Below are 17,550 nucleotides of genomic sequence, written 5' to 3' on the forward strand. Positions count from 1 at the left end.
CACCCCAAGAAAACAAGTCAATGGTACAGGGCGTTGTCTCCAGCTAATGACAGATTCTCATTCTTTTAAGATAAATCATAGATGTTTTAAGGGAAAAATATGTCCAAAAAGCCCCAACTTCAGCAAAGCACACTCACCACACAGATGTTACCAAACTTGTCTGCTCCAGCCACAGTGTCGTAATCCAGGAGTGTTGCTGTAGTGACCCACCGGGGGTAAGTGTCATCAGCAAAGATAATGAGCTGGTTCTCATTCCTTTTGTAGCGCACCCAGATGAAACTCTCCTGAACATCTGAAACAATCACTCTGTGCCCAATGGTTTGGATCCCACAGATGTAGTTGGCAATGTGCTTTTGAGAGAGAAAGGACAAAACCTTAGTGCTTCAAACAGGGAAGTATAACCCTACTGCAGTTAAAACACTCTTTTTCCCCATTAACTACAGCTCGCTCCCCACTTCCCATCATTTCCCCCAAAAATACCCTCATTTCTGCCATACTACACTCCCACTCTAAATACACCATCAATACAGGGCAACCTAAATGCACCACATGGCATTCAATTCACAGCCTTCCCTGTATGAACACTGTCCAGACAACAAGTGCTGCTGGTGAGCCCAAGACTGGAAATGCCAGGACATCCCTACAAGCAAGCACTGCTTCCATGTCTCCTCACTACGTGGTCATGGAAGGCCCAAGAAGGAAAAAAACCAAAACCACACACACAAAAAAAAGCTCCCCTACAAGTTCCCAGTCTGTCTGTTAGCTTGTTGGAGCTCTTTTAATGAGCTACTGGCACAGGTTCTGCAGCTTGCATGAGAGGAAGGAACAAGAATTAAGTTAAAAAAATCACACTTTGCAATTTCTTTTCCTAAAGTACTAGAGATGCTCAGCAAGAAGGACCACCTACTTCAAGGAAAAATTCCCCTTTTCAGCATTCTGGGGATCTGATGAGGTGGTCATATGCACCCTCCAGCTTCTGTTCCCCAGCTCCTGATCACCCAAATTAACGAAACATTTCCAGAAATTCTCTTCTATCTCACTAAGACCTCTCACATTTGCAGCAGCCAAAGAACAGTCTGTACAGACCCCTGCACACAGTCAGTAACTGCTCAGCCTGCACTGAGCTGGGACAAAAAGGAACTTGCAGCACTATTGTCAGAAAGGCAATAAGAAAATGGTGTTTGTGTGTGTGGGATGCAGAGGGGCACCACAACTGTCCAGCCTAGTCCAGCACTCCTCTGGATAGATGCACCCAGCAAGGCAAACCTACAGCTCTGATGACCAAACAGACACACTTGGGCTGGAGTAGCAGCAAAACCCTGTGTTTCACTCCAGCTGCAAAGTGTTACTTGTTCCAAATGGACAACTCTGGTCAGGGACAGAAGGCAGTACCTTATTCTCACATTTCCGAAGCAGTTTCTTCTTGCCCAGGTCATACACACGCAGGAGCTTCCCAACTCCAATTAAGACTCGGCCTTGGAATGGAGCAATGGCTGCAGGGACCTCCTCCACAGGGGTCTAGAGAGGGAAGAGGAAGATTGTGAAATCCTCATCATTAAGAGAGCTAACCTTACATAAACCTTCAGACCAGATTCAGCTAATGGTATGGTTCAAGTTCACCGGCCTGTACCAAGGCTAATAACAATCTTTTTCCACAGGAGAGACAACAGGTCAGTCACTTACAGGCCTTTTGACAGCAGCAGATGTCCCACACAGAGCTAAGAGAGCCATGGGCATCACACACAACTGCTGGCAGTGCACCCTAACTGAAGCATAGGACTGCTGTAAGAACCCCATACTGGGCAGGCAGCAGCAGAAGACAAGGGTCTGGTTGCCTCAATTCTTAGTTTTGGTTTATATCCAACAGAAAAACTTTAGACTTTGCCTAAATCTACCCAGACTGTTTTTAAAGCAAGGCATGAATGTAATTCAGCCATCTGACATTGCCACCACAGAAACTGTTAAATATGAACAACTGCAGTGTGCCCACAATTTCAGTAACTCAGACAGGGTTACTCCCTGTAAAAATCTCCCACCACTGATCAATCCAAAGTGATCAGCCACAGCAGAGGAGAACATTCCTAGCTTGGCTGCACTGGTTAAGAAAAGCTTATTTCACAACTTCAGCTCTGTCAACTTCCCAGTGGGTGTTCAGTGGCAGCAGAAAAGGCCGTGGTCCAGGACAGAACCCACTCACTGCAGCAGGGCTCTAGGAAGTGAGTAAGCCACAACATTCCTTTCCATGTGTTCATCTGCTCAAATCTCAGCATGCTGGAAGCATGTGGGAAGAAGAGTAATTTTTCTGCTGAAACTTTTTGCTGAAGCCCCTGAGACCTATCAAACAAGTTGGTCACTAATAATTTCTACACACTATCAAACAGCATCCAAGGAAGATGACAGTTCACAACAGCTGCATATGGTCAGCCAAGGACTGATAGTCTTAGCATCAGGGTTCAAGTAACCCAACTATGAATTTGCTCTGTAAACAAGTGCTTAAGCAGCTCTCTGAGCTCATATTCCAGAAAGTAGAGCCATTTCCCTCCCCCTCCCTAACAGGGGCATGAAAAACACTGCTCCTTTCCAATTTACCCAATCAGATGGGTAAAACTGGGACTCTTGCAAGATCTGTTCAATCCTCAGCTCTGCAAAAGATGTACCAAATTATTTTGTAGGAGGTAGCTAATTTTCTCCAAGGCTGCTTCCAGTGTGTAACACCAGCACGACAAGGATGCCCAGAATGCACCAAGTACTGCAAAGGATGCACCAAGTACTGCAATATTACTGCAGCACTCAGGAAAGTAACAGCTATTCCAGCACTCAGCCTGGAAATGACCCCATCACTCCCTCACCTTGTGCAGAAACTCCAGCTTCTCACCACTATTCACCAGCTTGTATGTGTAGACAAACCCCCCAGCAACTGAGCGTGGGTTGAGAATCAGGTCCTTGGCGACTCCCACCAGCACGTACCACTCGTCACCGGTGTTGGAGAACCGGCACACAGCCACGCTGCAAAGGACAGCACACAGCAGGACATCAGTGCCACCACCACACTGATGCTGCACACCCAGCCTGGATCCCTGACAGCACAACCTGCACCTGCCCAGCAGAGATTTGAGAGTCCAACCCTTCAACTCTGACGTTTCTTTTTAAGAGGTCATTTTTCCTCCCTGTCGAAATGTTTAACTCAGATTTGTTCATTCCACACTACACTCTCCATGTGTGTCCTATCTGTCACATATGCCCAAAGCATTTTATATTTTCACAATGCCCAGTGTTACTTTACACTTTCACAGGCTGGACACTGCCTAGTGATGTGCAAAACTCTACTAGAAGATATTTTTCAAAGGCTGCTCCTATTGGCACATATACAAATAACTTTCCTCATCTTCCAGTGTTATTTCCTGCTCAGTAAATAGCTCAGGCAGGTTAGAAATGGCAGGTCAGCCTTTTGGACTAACATGACCTAACTCTACTTCACCTGCTGAGGCACTTGCTATTCTTCATGGTTATTGTGTTGGTTTTCCCCTCCACTCTAACACTTCCCTTTCCATTTAATCTATCCTCAGTTTATCTGGATGAGAAGGACAAGTGAGAGATAACAGCACATTCTCTTCTTCCTAGCTCTCTTATCTGTCATTTACACCCCTGTGTTGTTCTTTAGGCACTGGGGTACAGCAACCACATTTGGAGCACCACAAGCTCTAAATGCTACATAGGGACAAGATTAGGGTTGGAAGGGAAGGAAAGGCAAGACAAATCACTTCTGGAATTTCAAGCCAGTCTTTTGACAATATGTTCCATCTGGATTTCAGCTCAGTAACAGATAAGCAAAAGGAAAAAAAACACCTAAGACTCATCACAAGCAGGGACTTTTTCTGCATCTGGCAATGCTTCTTACCTGAAAGCAGCTTCATTCTGCTCCAGCTGAACCAGATCTAATGTATTGCCCTGGATGGGATTCATCACTCTGATAACAGAGGCCCACTGACCATTCCCTGCCTTGGGAGCACCAAAGATGGACTCAGGAAGATTCTCGTTCAGAAAGGCTGCAGCCATCTCTGCAGCCAGCTCCCTCTCATCCTCACCCGCAGCCTCCACCATTTCCTACATTAAAGGACAGGAGAAAAGAAAGCTCAGTGATTTCCTTTCCCAGTATGCTGATGCTCTGCATAGAACACAACCTCCCTCTTTTGCCTGAGCCCAGGTATTCTGGGGAAAGGTTCTGCCTGTGAAGACATAAAACCCATTAAGCCCCAAAGCTTCCACCCAGTCTGAGCTTATTCCCCAGGGGGCCTCTACAGCTCAGAGCATGGCTGTGTCAGCTCTGCCCTGCACCAGTGACAGCTGTCTGGGGAGCTGTTTCTCCAAATCAACAACCCTGGAAACAATCCTGAGAAGAAAATAAACAACCCACTGAAATGCAAGCATCCTCAACCAACCACAGAAACCCCACACAACAGTGTTACACAAGCAAGACTGTCCTCCTCTAGGGTGTTTCTTAATATATGCCCCAACAACATGCAAAGGAAGGAACACTGGGAAGTGGTGCATTCTGCTGAAATTTGTGTTTTGAGGCAGATCTCCACTCCTCTTCCAGTCCCTGCATTCACACAGGGAAGAAAGCCTTGCAGGTAATGGCAGCTGGAATTAATGAGCAGGGAGCACTTCCAGCTGCAGAATCCCCTCTGGGGAGCAGATGGTGTGTACCTGTCCCCCAGCCCAATTACCTCAGCCATTTGCTGCTTCCTCTGTGCTTTGGTGGCCTCAGTGTAAGCATTGTGGTCTGTCTCAATGATGATCAGGTTGTTGCTCTCTGGGTGAATGACAAATTTTCGGGGTGTGTACTGCAATGGGAAGGCAACCTGGTTGAAGACTGCTCCCAGCTTCTCCAGTGCCAAAATCCTGCGGGACAAAGACGTGACATATGTTGAACACAACCTAAAAACAGCTGTCCAAGAGAATGAAACTGGAATGAACTTCTTCTCTGTGAAGCTGGCTAGTGCTAGAGAGGAGTAGCACCTTTCTCAGGCCAGACAGCAACTAGCAAACAGCTCCAGAGAGCAGAGCAAAACTAACATCCTAAAATAGGAGCCCATGGTGTGAGACAGGTGTGTGCTGCAGCACAAAGCCTTTGAGGGCTCTTGCTGTCCCAGGATGTGTTCTGACTGGTGCTGAAGCAAGTCTATCCCAAGAGCAACAAAGAGCACATGGAAGAAGGAAAGTGCACATTTGGGGAACACATCATCTGAATCTAAATGTGACACTGACTTTGACATATAATCAAATGCTCCTCAGAGGCACTTCAGTTAAAAAGAGTATGAAAAACGCAATGCCAGCTCTTTCTTCCTGTGACTTGCTAGCTGAAATGCCAGTTCTTCTGGCATTTGGTGTCTAAAAACCACAAGTCTTTCCAGAAAGAATGGCTCCTTTAAAAGCAATGAATGCTGTAATATTTCAATGAGGACAGATATGAAAAAAGTGCCTGTTCAAGTGCATACAGCACAGCATCTGAATTTGTGGTCCATTATTTGCATTTATCTTTTTAGCATCTCAGCTGAACTTAAAAAAGGCAACAAACACATCCCTGTCATGCCTCTGGTTTCTGGTATCACGTGGTTCATTTCCTGCAAAGCAGCCAATTCAGATCACAAACCACAAGACCCTAATACATAACAGGTCCACATTTATTAAAAACTTCCCTCTCTCAGGATCAGAGAATTGAAGAATAACTTGAATTACACTTATTTTAAAAAGAAAATACAAATCTGAGAAGCACACCCCATTTATTTTTGGCAGATTAACTTTCCTTAAATTATCTGTTTTCTGAAACCCATCCAAGTGCTTTTATCAATCATTACCTATAATAAAAATATTTTTGATGTAAAGTCACTTTACCTCTTTCCTTTTGAATGTCAGGTGGAATTCACCACCGCTTCACCTGCCTGGCATCCCAGCCCACAAGCATTTGTGTTTCCCTTTGATGCTTACCTCAATGTGTTTGTGGAGATGGCCACAATGCCCTCAGGGCACTGCTCAGAAGCAAAGCCAGATGCAAACTCCAGTGTCTCATAAGACAGGGGAGTCAGGTGGAAGCGGGATTGATAGGAATAACTAAGCCAGGAACGGCTCGACATGGCCAGCACCTGGGAAAGACAGGCAGCAAATTCATTAGGTCTGGGAATGGAGGCAAGCTCACTTTATGCAACAGGAATGCATGTACAGGGCCCAACTCTTCCCCACTGGAACAACTGAACTCTTGTGGGTGGACTCCACCCAGTTCAGAGAACACCTGAAGAGACACTCCTTACTTTCAGCTTTCTCTGGAAATTGCATTTGGCATGAAAAGGAACTTTAAAGAACTATGAAGGCAACAAATACTCCAACTGAGAGGCACTGACACCACTGTAAAAGCCAAGATCTTCTACTACTACCTAGACCAACAATACTGTCATATCTCCTTTTTTTAATAGCTTGTTCTAATGGGAACGAGTATTTTAAAATATTTATACATTTATAAATAAATAAATATTTATTACTGCTTTGTCACAATTCAAGTGCTGTAGCACTCTTAGTGAAATTTACTAAAAATCATAACTTGCCTGAATCAAATTAGGAGAAACAAAGGAAGCAGATTGACTTCCAAACTTTTCAGCTTTATACATTTGGCTAAATGAGTTTCAGTGCAACCTTAGTTTCTGCCTAAGTGACACCAGCTGATCTCAAAGCAGAGAGATTATTCTTGGTTATTCTACAGGTATTCTCTGCTAGAGCTGCAAAGCTCCTCATCTCCAAGCTGCAGCTGGCAGGAGCAAGTTGAAGAGATTCACCCAGTGTACCTTAACACTATAGCTAAGCTCAAATTCCCAGATCCAGCTCCCTAAACTGATCAGCAATATTTCTCAACTCTGAAGGTGTCATCCAAAAATGAGTCAAGCAGGGGGTGGCTGATTTCCCCAGTGCCACATCAGAAGGGCTGGAAATGGCACTTCTGATGAAACACATTCTTCCTTCTATGCCAAATCTTGCAGATATTTTCCTTGAACCATGTATGGCAGCTGTCCAGCCCTTGGCTGAGCTATTCTCAACATGCAAGGACACAACCATTCACTGCATCAAGCATTCAAGGGTAAGTTTTCTGCACAGAGCTATTTCCATCTCTGTGCACTAGAGCAGGCAAGATGTGTCTGTCAGCCCAAGAACCTGCTCAGACTTCTCCAAACACACTGTAAACACAGCCTATGGGTCAGATGAATCCTAGTTCAGAGAAGGCAGGGCAGCACTACACAGCAGTAAGGGGAGTCAGAACAAGGCTGCTGGTGAAAGAACAAGCTGTGAGCCAGGCAGCTCCACAATGAAGTCATTCTACTTCCCACCCTTACCCAGAGGGTCCTGCTGTGCTGCAGGGATGCTTCCCCACCCTGCCCACCCATAAGAAGATCTGGGCTGTGGTGCCTGGGGAGTGCCTCTGCACCCCTGCAGGAGCTCGCCTCCCTTACCGCCTCCTGGCCTTGCATGCGGACACGGAAGAGTTTGACCGGCCGGGAGCCGAGGTATCTGGTCCTGGTGTCAGAGAGGTCACCAGTGACAGGGTCCAGCACGGTTCGCAGCAGCACACCGTTCTTGACAGCAGCAAAACAAGAAAATCCAGGTTGCGGGTAAGAAGTCATTTACTATGTGCATAATTCAAAACAACTGAGAGGCGGTTTCTGAGGAATTAGCTGTTTGTTTTCCCAGCTGTCGGTACAACTCTCCCCTACAGCCACACTTAATAGCAAAGAAAGCACAGGTCCTGCACAGTTTTACAGGGCAGAAAGGACTGCCTCCAAAAAAAACCCCACAGACTGAGGACTTCAGTATATCACATAAGCCATAAAAACCTGAGGGTGGATTCCAGATCCCCATGCCTCTTGGTACAAAGGATTTACCCAAAAACTTATGCTCCTTAAAAAGAGATTGCATTCTGACATCAAACTCGAGGCCTGTGGAAGACTCTAAACTGTGATGATTTTTTTTACCACAAACCAGCTTTTTTTGTCAAAGATCAGAGAATCTGTGCCAGATGTAAAAAAAAGCTGTGAAACAGCAAAGTTATTAGAGCAGAGCCTCTGCTTGTGGGCAGTTACTTGTTTGACACTCTGCCCTACAAGCAGTTTTTAAAGAACTGCTCAAACATTTCACCCAGAAATATTTCTTAAAATATGCTTCCTTCTTGAATGGGAAAAGCACAGTCTGTCCTACATAAAATCTGGTATAACATACTCTCTTTTGACTAGTCTTTAATCTAAAAATGTATGGGGAAACTCACACCTCTATGAAGTCGCACAGTGAATTCCCCAGTCAGGGCTGTCAAACACATTGTAACAAAGAGGGAAGTTAGGCTTTGTGTTGCACTGCATGATGATAGGGCTATTTTAACAAACCAATTTCAAGCAAAAGCTCCTCAAAACACACCTGCCAGAACCAGTCAAGAACCTCTCACCTGCAGTCCAATGTTCAGGTACAGAAAGCCAATGGAGCCCCTCTCTCCCAGCTCATCCTGCTTCTCTGTGCCACCCATCTCCACGATGCACAGTGACTCGGGCTGTGCAGGCAGTGCCTGCATACTCAGGGGCTGTAAACAATCCTGGGGAAACAGGACAGAGGGACAACACCAGTCAGCAAGGCTTGGCATGGCAAGATCTTCCAGAAAGAAGTATCACAGAAAAAGGAAAAAACAAGTTATAACACATGCTGGCTCTATGCATTTTGGCAAGCAGGAGTGGTACCTGCCTGGCCTTAAGAGAAGATAAACTGGATCCTTCCAAACTGTTCTAGCACCAGCAATTTGCTGTTATTTAGCATGGAGAGACCTAAGGAAAAATTAGGTTACTACAATTTGCTGTTATTTAGCATGGAGAGACCTAAGGAAAATTTACGTTACTACAACCAGCTTTGAACACCTTATCTGTTGAAGGTAGATGAATATTAAGTTTGGTTTGTTGCCAACCTGCCTGCAACAATGAGTACAGATACAAACAGGGAGATAAGAGGGGGAAACCCAACAAAAAATCCACCCAAAACAAAACAATAGAAGAAAATTTTGTGACTTATCAGCTGAGCCTCTAGAGACATAAGTGACTCTCAATAAAACCGGAGTATCTGCTAGAGGGAAGGATCAAGGGCCATGCTTCCTACCAACCAGCCGAGAAAAACCATGCAAGCTGTGCATTCCTGCTCACCCATCTGAATATGGAAAGACAGTCTGGATGGTTACAGTCCATTTCTGGAGGATCCCCCTGAACATTTCAAACCAATGAAAGGGTAAAACCAGAGCAGCTACTCACCGAAGGGTCCAGTGAAATGATTCTGACAGTGTTGTCCACCAGTCCAACAGCCAGGAACCGGGAGCGCTGCTCCCCAGGGGGAACGTTGGCCAGGCTCATGCACACGACGTCGGCCGACATCTCCTTTCTCTCCGTGTACTCATTCAGCTGTCCTGACTGAGAAAGAAAAACATAAGACTTACTAGATACTTTGTTTTCAAACTATGCTTCGGATTTGTTATATAAACAATATCGAAATTTTTAAACTATTTATTACCCCATACCTCACTCTTCCAAACTCATTCACAATATTAGCACACATACCGGGTCCATCTCAAAGTAAACCAGTTCTCCTCCAGTCAGTGCTATCACTACTTGTCTTTGGTTCACAGCACATTTTACAATGGTTTTCTTCCCTGGTGTCTTCCATTCATTTACTCTTTTATCTGCTCGGATGTGCCGAATCCCATCTGGATAAACCTGAAGGAAAAAAAAAAATATCAATTCTGTATTTACCACAACTCCCCTTTTACTCATGGGTCTTACTCAGAAGCCAAAGGCAAGAACTGCTCCTGGCAGCAGTGATCTGAACTATGCACCAGGCTGAACCAGCAGGATGATACTTGCCAGCTGGGAGAAATGCATCTTTCAACCACAGCAAGGAACTACTGAAGGAGATTATGACCATTTTGAAGTGGTCCAGTTTCACTTAGCAAGATAAAAAAGGGAAAGGCTGAATCAGCATTGTTCTCTGCCAATCAACACCTTTAGACATGTGCTGCATTACTGCAGAAATCACATCCGTGCAGCAAGCTGAGAGTGCCAGACAATAGACATGTAAGAAGCAGCTTTCCATTACCTGTACCAAAGCATCATCACCAAGAAGAGAGCAGGACAAGGTCGGTGTAGTACCCAGGAATCCAGAGTCAGTCACTTCTTCTACAGTCTCTCCAATAGACAGCACCAGGGTGGCATTTACGAAGGACACAATAATGTAGGCATCAAATTCATCTGGTCAAGGGAGACAGGGAAAAAAAAGAGTGCTGATTTAGTAAATGCAAGGCTTCCCAACACAATCAGCAGTCTGACAAATGTCTAGCAGTTACTCTTCAGCAGAATTCCTGTGATAATTACAGCTGCTGACAGTATTGCACAAGTTCGCTCTGGGACACGCTGTCCAAGAGCCAGCCACTGCCGGACTCCGAACAAAGCAAGACCGAGCCAGGGACCAAACCATGATCCAGATCCACAGGCAATTCACAATACTCTGGATTCTGGCAAGCAAGATGCTTGTACATTTTTTCAAAGAATGCTCAAGTTCTTGAAGACTTTAAGACAGTTGTCCCCCCTCACCCAAGGAGCTGAATCCAGATTTAACACCCAACAAAGTCAAACTAAATATTCTATTCCAAAAACTTGAACATAAGGAATCTATCTGCAGAAACCACACCACAGATGTTACACACAGGAGGGTGCAGGACCACAATCTCTATCTAGCAGCCACGCAATAAAAGGCTGCAGAGAACAATTAGGGTGCACTGCAGCAGAATTCAGGGTTAAACCTGCTCTACCATCCTCCAGAAGCTGAACTGGCTTCCATTCACACTGTGCGAGTCTCCTGGGATAAGAAACAATTACATTTTTAAGATAGTTGCAATACTGTCATTTATCCCAATAGAAGTAAAGGTCAGTGCTTGCTCTATTATCTCCAGTACTGGTTTCTCCCAAAGGGGACAGCGTGGGAGACTCCTGTAGCTTGGACATGGAGGAGATATGCTAATCAAAATAATCTTAAGAGCTCATTTGGAAATAGGGAAACTTTGTGGGAAAGGAGGGTAGTAGGACTGGGTAAAGCAAAAATCCCAGTTTATTGCTCTTTGCTTTCACTCTGCAGAAAGCAATAGGTCTTAAGAGGGGAAGAGGACAATCTCATTAAAAGAGAATAACAAAAGCAACAGAAACAATGAAGTCTATAGGGAAATGGAGCCAGAAGCCTTGGAAGAGAAATGAGATTGCCTCAGAGAAGCAACTCCACTTCTACTGCTGTTGTCATGCAGCTGCTATTTCTTAAAAAGAAAAATCATAATTTTAACCCAACTCAACCCAAAGCTCAGACTTGGGCACCACAGTGTACCTAGGGGAGGTGAAGGCATAAGGGCTGTCAGTTTCTGCTCTTGAAAGGAGATTCTCCACAATTTTCAAACATTGGAGACACAGAAAACCGGCTAATAGAACTTTAACAGAAAAGGAAAATAAAGGAGTCCCACTGGGATGGAAACAGGATGCCACAAAATACGATGCAGCAGCTTAAAGAACCCGAGCTGGGTTAACCAAAACAAATGCTTCAAGAACTAATAATCCTTTTCTTATCCACCCTGTTTAGATGGAAGCATTGCCAAACCTGCTGTGTCACGTTTATAACAAAAAGTTCTTACATACAGTTGAAAATATGCAAGTGAAAAATTAAAAAACCCTATCATTCTTCTCTGCAACATCTGGTACACAGACCACAGCTCTGATCAAACTGAAGAGTTCTGTGTAACTACAGCACTTTCAACAGAAGTCTGTGGCATAAACTCTGTTACTACTCTATTAACTGCTCACAGCCTATAACCTCCAACAGCTCCAAAACCCTACAAACAGGAACTGGTCCATTTGGGGGAATGAGAAAGCAGGAACTGAATCTGTAGAGAGAATTCCATCAGTAACACCAATGACTTGAACGCTTGGCTAAACAGGAGAATTCCTCCAACATTAACAGCAGATAAGAGTTCAGCAAGACACACACACTGCTTAATTTCTACACAGCAGCTTCTCCTACAAACTTGCACAAATTTTTCAACAGCAGAAGTCTACAAGAATTCCTCGATCATGGAGTTTCTAGCAGTTCACAGGCTAAGCATTTGATTCATAAATATCCCATAGACAGGATGTTCTAAGAATTCCATTTCAAAGACCACTGTTGCTTTCCAAATTACTTCAGAGCTGCTGCCTTCCTCCCTGGGGGCTGTCAATTCTCATGATAAACCACTGTGTCCCAGCTGGAGGTTTAAGCATGTGATTTGGCACAGGACAAAGAACTCCCATCTGAAAACAAAACAGATTCCCTTAGTCCTATCTAAATGAAAACTCATTCCTACCTCTTAATATTTTTTAGCTCTTTCTTTCCATTGGCTTACATTTATATTAGAGTATGCCTTTAAGTCTCTGTCAATAATAGTGACAAGTGCATTTTTGCTTGAAGTCTGTTTTGCTTAATGACTCCCTGCTGGAGCTTTTGAAATAAAAGGTTTGATTTACCAGAATTAAGTCAGTGAGTAAGACACATTCAACTAGGTTCAAACAATACATTTTTGGTTTAGAAAATATAGCAGTCTAGTTGAAATTAAGAGGACTAAATCCCTAGGGCACACTGAGAAGTGTTCTCAGTTAGAAAAAGAAAAGATCTACAGATTTTAATATGAAAAGATGTCTACTTAGCTCCGCACAATCCCAAGCAAAACATCAGGCTCCCCAGAGTTTTGAACAGATAGACATCATTTTGTATGCAGACACAAGACTTCAGAGATGCTTATTACTGTACTAATTGCACCAGTCAGCTCCTTTCAGTGAGTAACAGAGACATTTTAATGACTCTGAAGAGCCACAGCTGGACTCGTTCTCCTGCACATGCATTACAAGTTTTCTGCAGCTTCATGCAAACATCACAACCAGTTATGAAAACATGACATTTCAGTCCATGAACTCTACACTACTGTGTTTTTTATTATTTTTTATGGATTCAGTTTGAGTTAGTCCATGAGAATTCCATTCTTATATGCCAGTCCAGTCCTGACAGTTTTCTCACAATCTGCAGCATCTGAATTTGCACTGATACAAATGCAGTCACCAGGAGCTCAGAGGAGTTCAGGGAGCAAACTGGTGAGCAGTGTCAGAGCTCAGGATCACTCTCAGTTAACAGACTCTGAGGGGATGACAGCACATTTTCCTGGGCTTCTGTTTACTACTGCATGGCGCCTCGGCAGCGCTGACTCACTGCACACTCACTGCAGAGTGCCAGGTAGGGAATGCTGGCTCCCAGCTCCCATCTGTCAACACAGCACAGCACACACCTACACCCAGACCATTCAGCTGGAATAGTTTGGTGCAAATCCTACCCACTTCTGTCTCACAGGCAGATGAAACCCATAACCACAGGGCATTCCCATGCCAGCAATACCAAATGCTCCAAGAACTCTTGATCTTTTTCTCTTGGAAGGTCTGTACAAAGCAGCTGGAAGCCTAATCTTTGTCTACAAGAGAGCTGAAAATACTCCTAAAACACACACATCCAATTTTAGCAAGAACTGACTGTCCCACAGAGACACAGCTGATTGTTTTGCTTCCCAAGGACCCCAAGATGGACTGGGACCTGCTTTCTACTCCTCAGCTACTCAACTTCAAAGGCAACAATCTTCAACTACACACCAGTTTCTAGAATTTGTTTAGTGAAGTGCTCAGCATAAATGTAGCCCCATGCTGCTGGGATTCTCTGTGGTTAACCTGTGGTACTGTACAGTAGCCCCTAGCAGTAGGTACACACCTGTGGTGATCAGCACCTCCACCACCAGCCACCTGTGGAAGAAAAAAAAAGGCTTGGTATTGGTAGTGAGTATCACCACGTACCAGCCAAGGTTAGTATTTGCTTTGAACACTGCAGACCTGGGTGTTTCTTACAGAGGCCTTGCAGCACACACACACTGCAACATCGAGGCAGAGCTGGGCAAGCCCACACTGCCAAGTGTGCCCTCAAGGGCACTTTAAAGATTATATTCATGTTTGAAAATGTTCTGCATTCTTTCTGATTAAAACCCACTAAAATAATTTCTGAATTCCAAGAGTTGGAACTTGGGGATGAGTTTCACAGAACTATAAACTGTATTCAGTGAATAGCACAGCTTAACAACTACAGATTCCAGCCTTTCTGAATCATGGAGATGATCATGCTGAAACCTGGAAAATTTGGAAGGTGGAAAGAAGAGAAGGCAATGAGACTGGTCCTGCTTCCTGCAGATCATCAGTGGTCCTTCACCTCCTGAAAAGTCACAGTCTTCTTCTGGAACCCCAAGAGAAAAGATTTTAAAACTGTAAGGTGATGTCAGAAGCCTCCAGTCCTCAGAGGGAGAAAATCATACCAACTTCTTTTCCAGAATGCTGGAGAAAAGGTTTCTAACAAAGTGGAATGCCTCTTTTCAGAAAACCAGGTGGTTGTTTTTTGGGTTTTTTTTCTAATATGAACCGTGGAAATATTTTCCTTTTGACCCTTTTATTTCTTGGGGAGACATAAAGGCACTTTATGCTCAAATCTCCTCCCTTATTGCTTAGGCAGTGCATGAATCTCAGGACATGAGCACAGGAATTCATGGCAGGTCTCACATGGCAAGGTAGATCCCACTGCAGGATTTGAAATTCCCACACAGTTGCTGGTTTCCTGGAAGACACACTACTCTGCATAAATACAAGGTATCACGTCACCATAGCAGGCTAAGGCCTCTATTGCAACAATCTGGCCTTTCTACATCCTGTGTATAAACCTAGGGAAGCCTTTGTGAGAGTTACACAAAGCACTGCTTGGAAATAACCCCTGAGACTGCCAGCACCCAGAAGAGACTCTCTACAAGCTTTTTAGGTGTTTCTGTGCAATTCTGCTCTCACCATAAAGAGAAAGGCAGAAGGTACATTTCCTCTTGTACATTAGTAAAACAAGGCTATTATTTCAGATCATGAAATTTAAAAAAAAAACCCCCAACAACCAACCAAACCCCCAATTCAGTATATTTTGCCAACCTGAAATCTTAATCTTTCTGGAATCACAAACCTTCTACACACTGCTGGCTTTTGAACAGAGGGTATGTCCTACTCCAGAGTGGCTTTTTCAGATATGCACAGAAGGAAGTAATAAAATACAAACACTGTTGCTGATTTATCATCTTTGTTCCATAATTTGCATCCCACTCTCTGACAAAGAGCTGATTACTGCAGTTGTCAACACACACATGAAGAATAGTGAGGACACTCCAACAACAAGAAGAGATGTTGCCTGCTGATGTTTGAGCAAGAACTTATGGGCAAAAACTTATGGGAAGTGGGAATGCATGAGAAGTTCAGCAGCTTCAGGCTGCAAATGTACAGCTGACACAGCACACTGGATGATGGATGCAGCTGCAGACAGCTGCTTCTTTGTCAAAAGGAAGTGTGACAATACCAGGGGACCAGAGGGTGGGTGGCTTTTTAAGACAAGCAGGTGGCTGCTGACTCAAACCACAATTTCTGAGGATGGCACACAAGCATCACGCAGCACCATTCCTATCTCTTTGGCCAGAAAACAACAACAACAAACAAAACACACACAAAGCCATTATGACCTCCCTATGCTTCAGGAAAACACTGCATACCTTCAACATGTCTCCTCACAGTCCATACAGCATTGGGGTTACCAGGCAGCTCTGAGACGGCCATTTCAGATACCTAAGGGTAAACAGGAAGAAGGCTCTTTTGCAAACAGATGTTTAGACTTACTAGAGTAAGCAATCAAACATGAGCAGTTTTTAAGCTTTCCCACAACTGGGAAGGAAAGCTAACAATTCCCAGTTCTGAGGCTCTCAGCCCGTCCAAGATGTGCTACAGGGCAAAATATGGTCAGCAATGATATGGCAACATTATTGCACTGGATGATCAGCCTTAAAACAATGTCATCCACCCCCAGCAGAGACCAGCAGCAGCTGGCAGACACCAGGAATGTTCCAGTTCAACACACTCAAGTATTAGAAGAGACTAAATGCAGGTTTTGTTGAAATCAAGTAAAGAAAAAGCCTTTGAGACTGTAAGAATAAACAATACAACAATACAACCCTTCTATTCTTCAAGAAGCAAGAGAAAGTAGCTCTCCAAACTACAGCAAAAGGAGAATCCCCTCATTCCAGCAACTTTATTTCAAGGATTTCCTCACACTGCCCTCATCTCTCAGGTTTTTCTTCTAAAGTGCTGGATGTCTTACCTCAAGTCCATGTCTTAAAACCCTCAGGGATGACCTGGGCCCCCGACCACAAGCCACATACAACTGGGGTGTGTCTTCATTGGCCAAATCTGCTATCTGTGTGGAGAAAAAGCAAACATCAAAACCATCAAAACAACATCTATCTGGAACCAGAAAATTAAACTATACACACACACACACATATACCTATATACATATATATCTATATCTATCTATCTATATATATATATATATATCACACTACTGCTTTAAGAATATTTTCTCAAACACCAAAAGCTGTGGAGATGCTATGGGGTGTTCCAGCTGCTGCCCTCAATGTTAAGTTTTACTGAAACTCTTTGCAAACAGCTGGTCTGATGGTCAACAGAGAAGCACCACAGAATCACTGGCTGACACTCTGTGTTTAGAGATATATATACTGCCACAGGAATCAAAAGCTACCAGTCCAGGTACCAATCTCAGGCAGATGTCTGAGTATTCTGCAGATTTGCCTCTCTGAGTTTTTACCTGGAGCAGTATTTCTGGAAACCTGGAATAACACAGCTGGTGATTCCACTTACACATGTGGTAAACAGGAACTTGCTGATGGCAACATACCTGACAACACAGAATAGGAGACAAACTGTCCAACTCATCCACCAACACCAGGTTCTTCAGAGGTCGAGGCTGAAAAAAGAATGTGTCTCCTTCCTCAAGAGGCATGGCAGAGGAAAACTCTGGCTCCTCATCATCATCCCCCAGGTGAGCTATCTGGTACAGGTAACTTGAGACAGAAAAAAGCATGTCAGCATGTTCAGAGCAAGGCTCATGTAGCCTTTTTCAAGTAAGACTTGACCAGATATTCAGACAGTGGGGAAGAAAGAAATCCAACTTCATTTTCAGTTATTAGTATTTGGCTTTAAGGGTTGTCTTCTGGGCAACAAAATATTTAAAAAGACTCAGAGGCCTGCAAAGACAAAAAACCCCCCCACAACCTCCCAGCTTCAGCTCTTCACATTTGCAGCTGTCACTGGCAAGGTATCCCAGAGTTTCAGTATTTTGTTTACCCTTGAGCCTTTTAGATATTCTTGTGTTTAGGCCAAAGCAGCAACTGTCAGCTGAGGCCAAAAGCAAGGCCAATGGCTAGGACTCCAAGTCCACAGTTAATTATTTTCTTGGAATACTTTCACTTTTTTAATCATACTATTTTTCACCACATTCCCTATTCCAATT

The 17,550-nt window shown here is 44.1% G+C and overlaps 1 protein-coding gene across 1 annotated transcript in view; it reads right to left on the reverse strand.

Annotated features, from left to right (window-relative positions):
- SF3B3 (splicing factor 3b subunit 3) overlaps positions 1-17,550 on the reverse strand; it is a 28,994-nt gene that overhangs the window by 4,184 nt on the left and 7,260 nt on the right. The window contains exons 9-22 of the mRNA XM_064387059.1: positions 16,936-17,101; positions 16,339-16,434; positions 15,737-15,809; positions 10,162-10,313; positions 9,627-9,782; positions 9,324-9,479; positions 8,480-8,623; positions 7,497-7,619; positions 5,989-6,143; positions 4,728-4,902; positions 3,899-4,104; positions 2,850-3,006; positions 1,393-1,518; positions 138-350 (exon numbers count right to left, since the gene is read on the reverse strand). Of these exons, the coding sequence (XP_064243129.1) occupies positions 138-350; positions 1,393-1,518; positions 2,850-3,006; positions 3,899-4,104; positions 4,728-4,902; positions 5,989-6,143; positions 7,497-7,619; positions 8,480-8,623; positions 9,324-9,479; positions 9,627-9,782; positions 10,162-10,313; positions 15,737-15,809; positions 16,339-16,434; positions 16,936-17,101 (2,098 nt within the window). The remainder of the gene's footprint in view (positions 1-137; positions 351-1,392; positions 1,519-2,849; positions 3,007-3,898; positions 4,105-4,727; positions 4,903-5,988; positions 6,144-7,496; positions 7,620-8,479; positions 8,624-9,323; positions 9,480-9,626; positions 9,783-10,161; positions 10,314-15,736; positions 15,810-16,338; positions 16,435-16,935; positions 17,102-17,550) is intronic.

Source organism: Passer domesticus, chromosome 12, assembly GCF_036417665.1.
Source record: "Passer domesticus isolate bPasDom1 chromosome 12, bPasDom1.hap1, whole genome shotgun sequence".
Taxonomy (NCBI): domain Eukaryota; kingdom Metazoa; phylum Chordata; class Aves; order Passeriformes; family Passeridae; genus Passer; species Passer domesticus.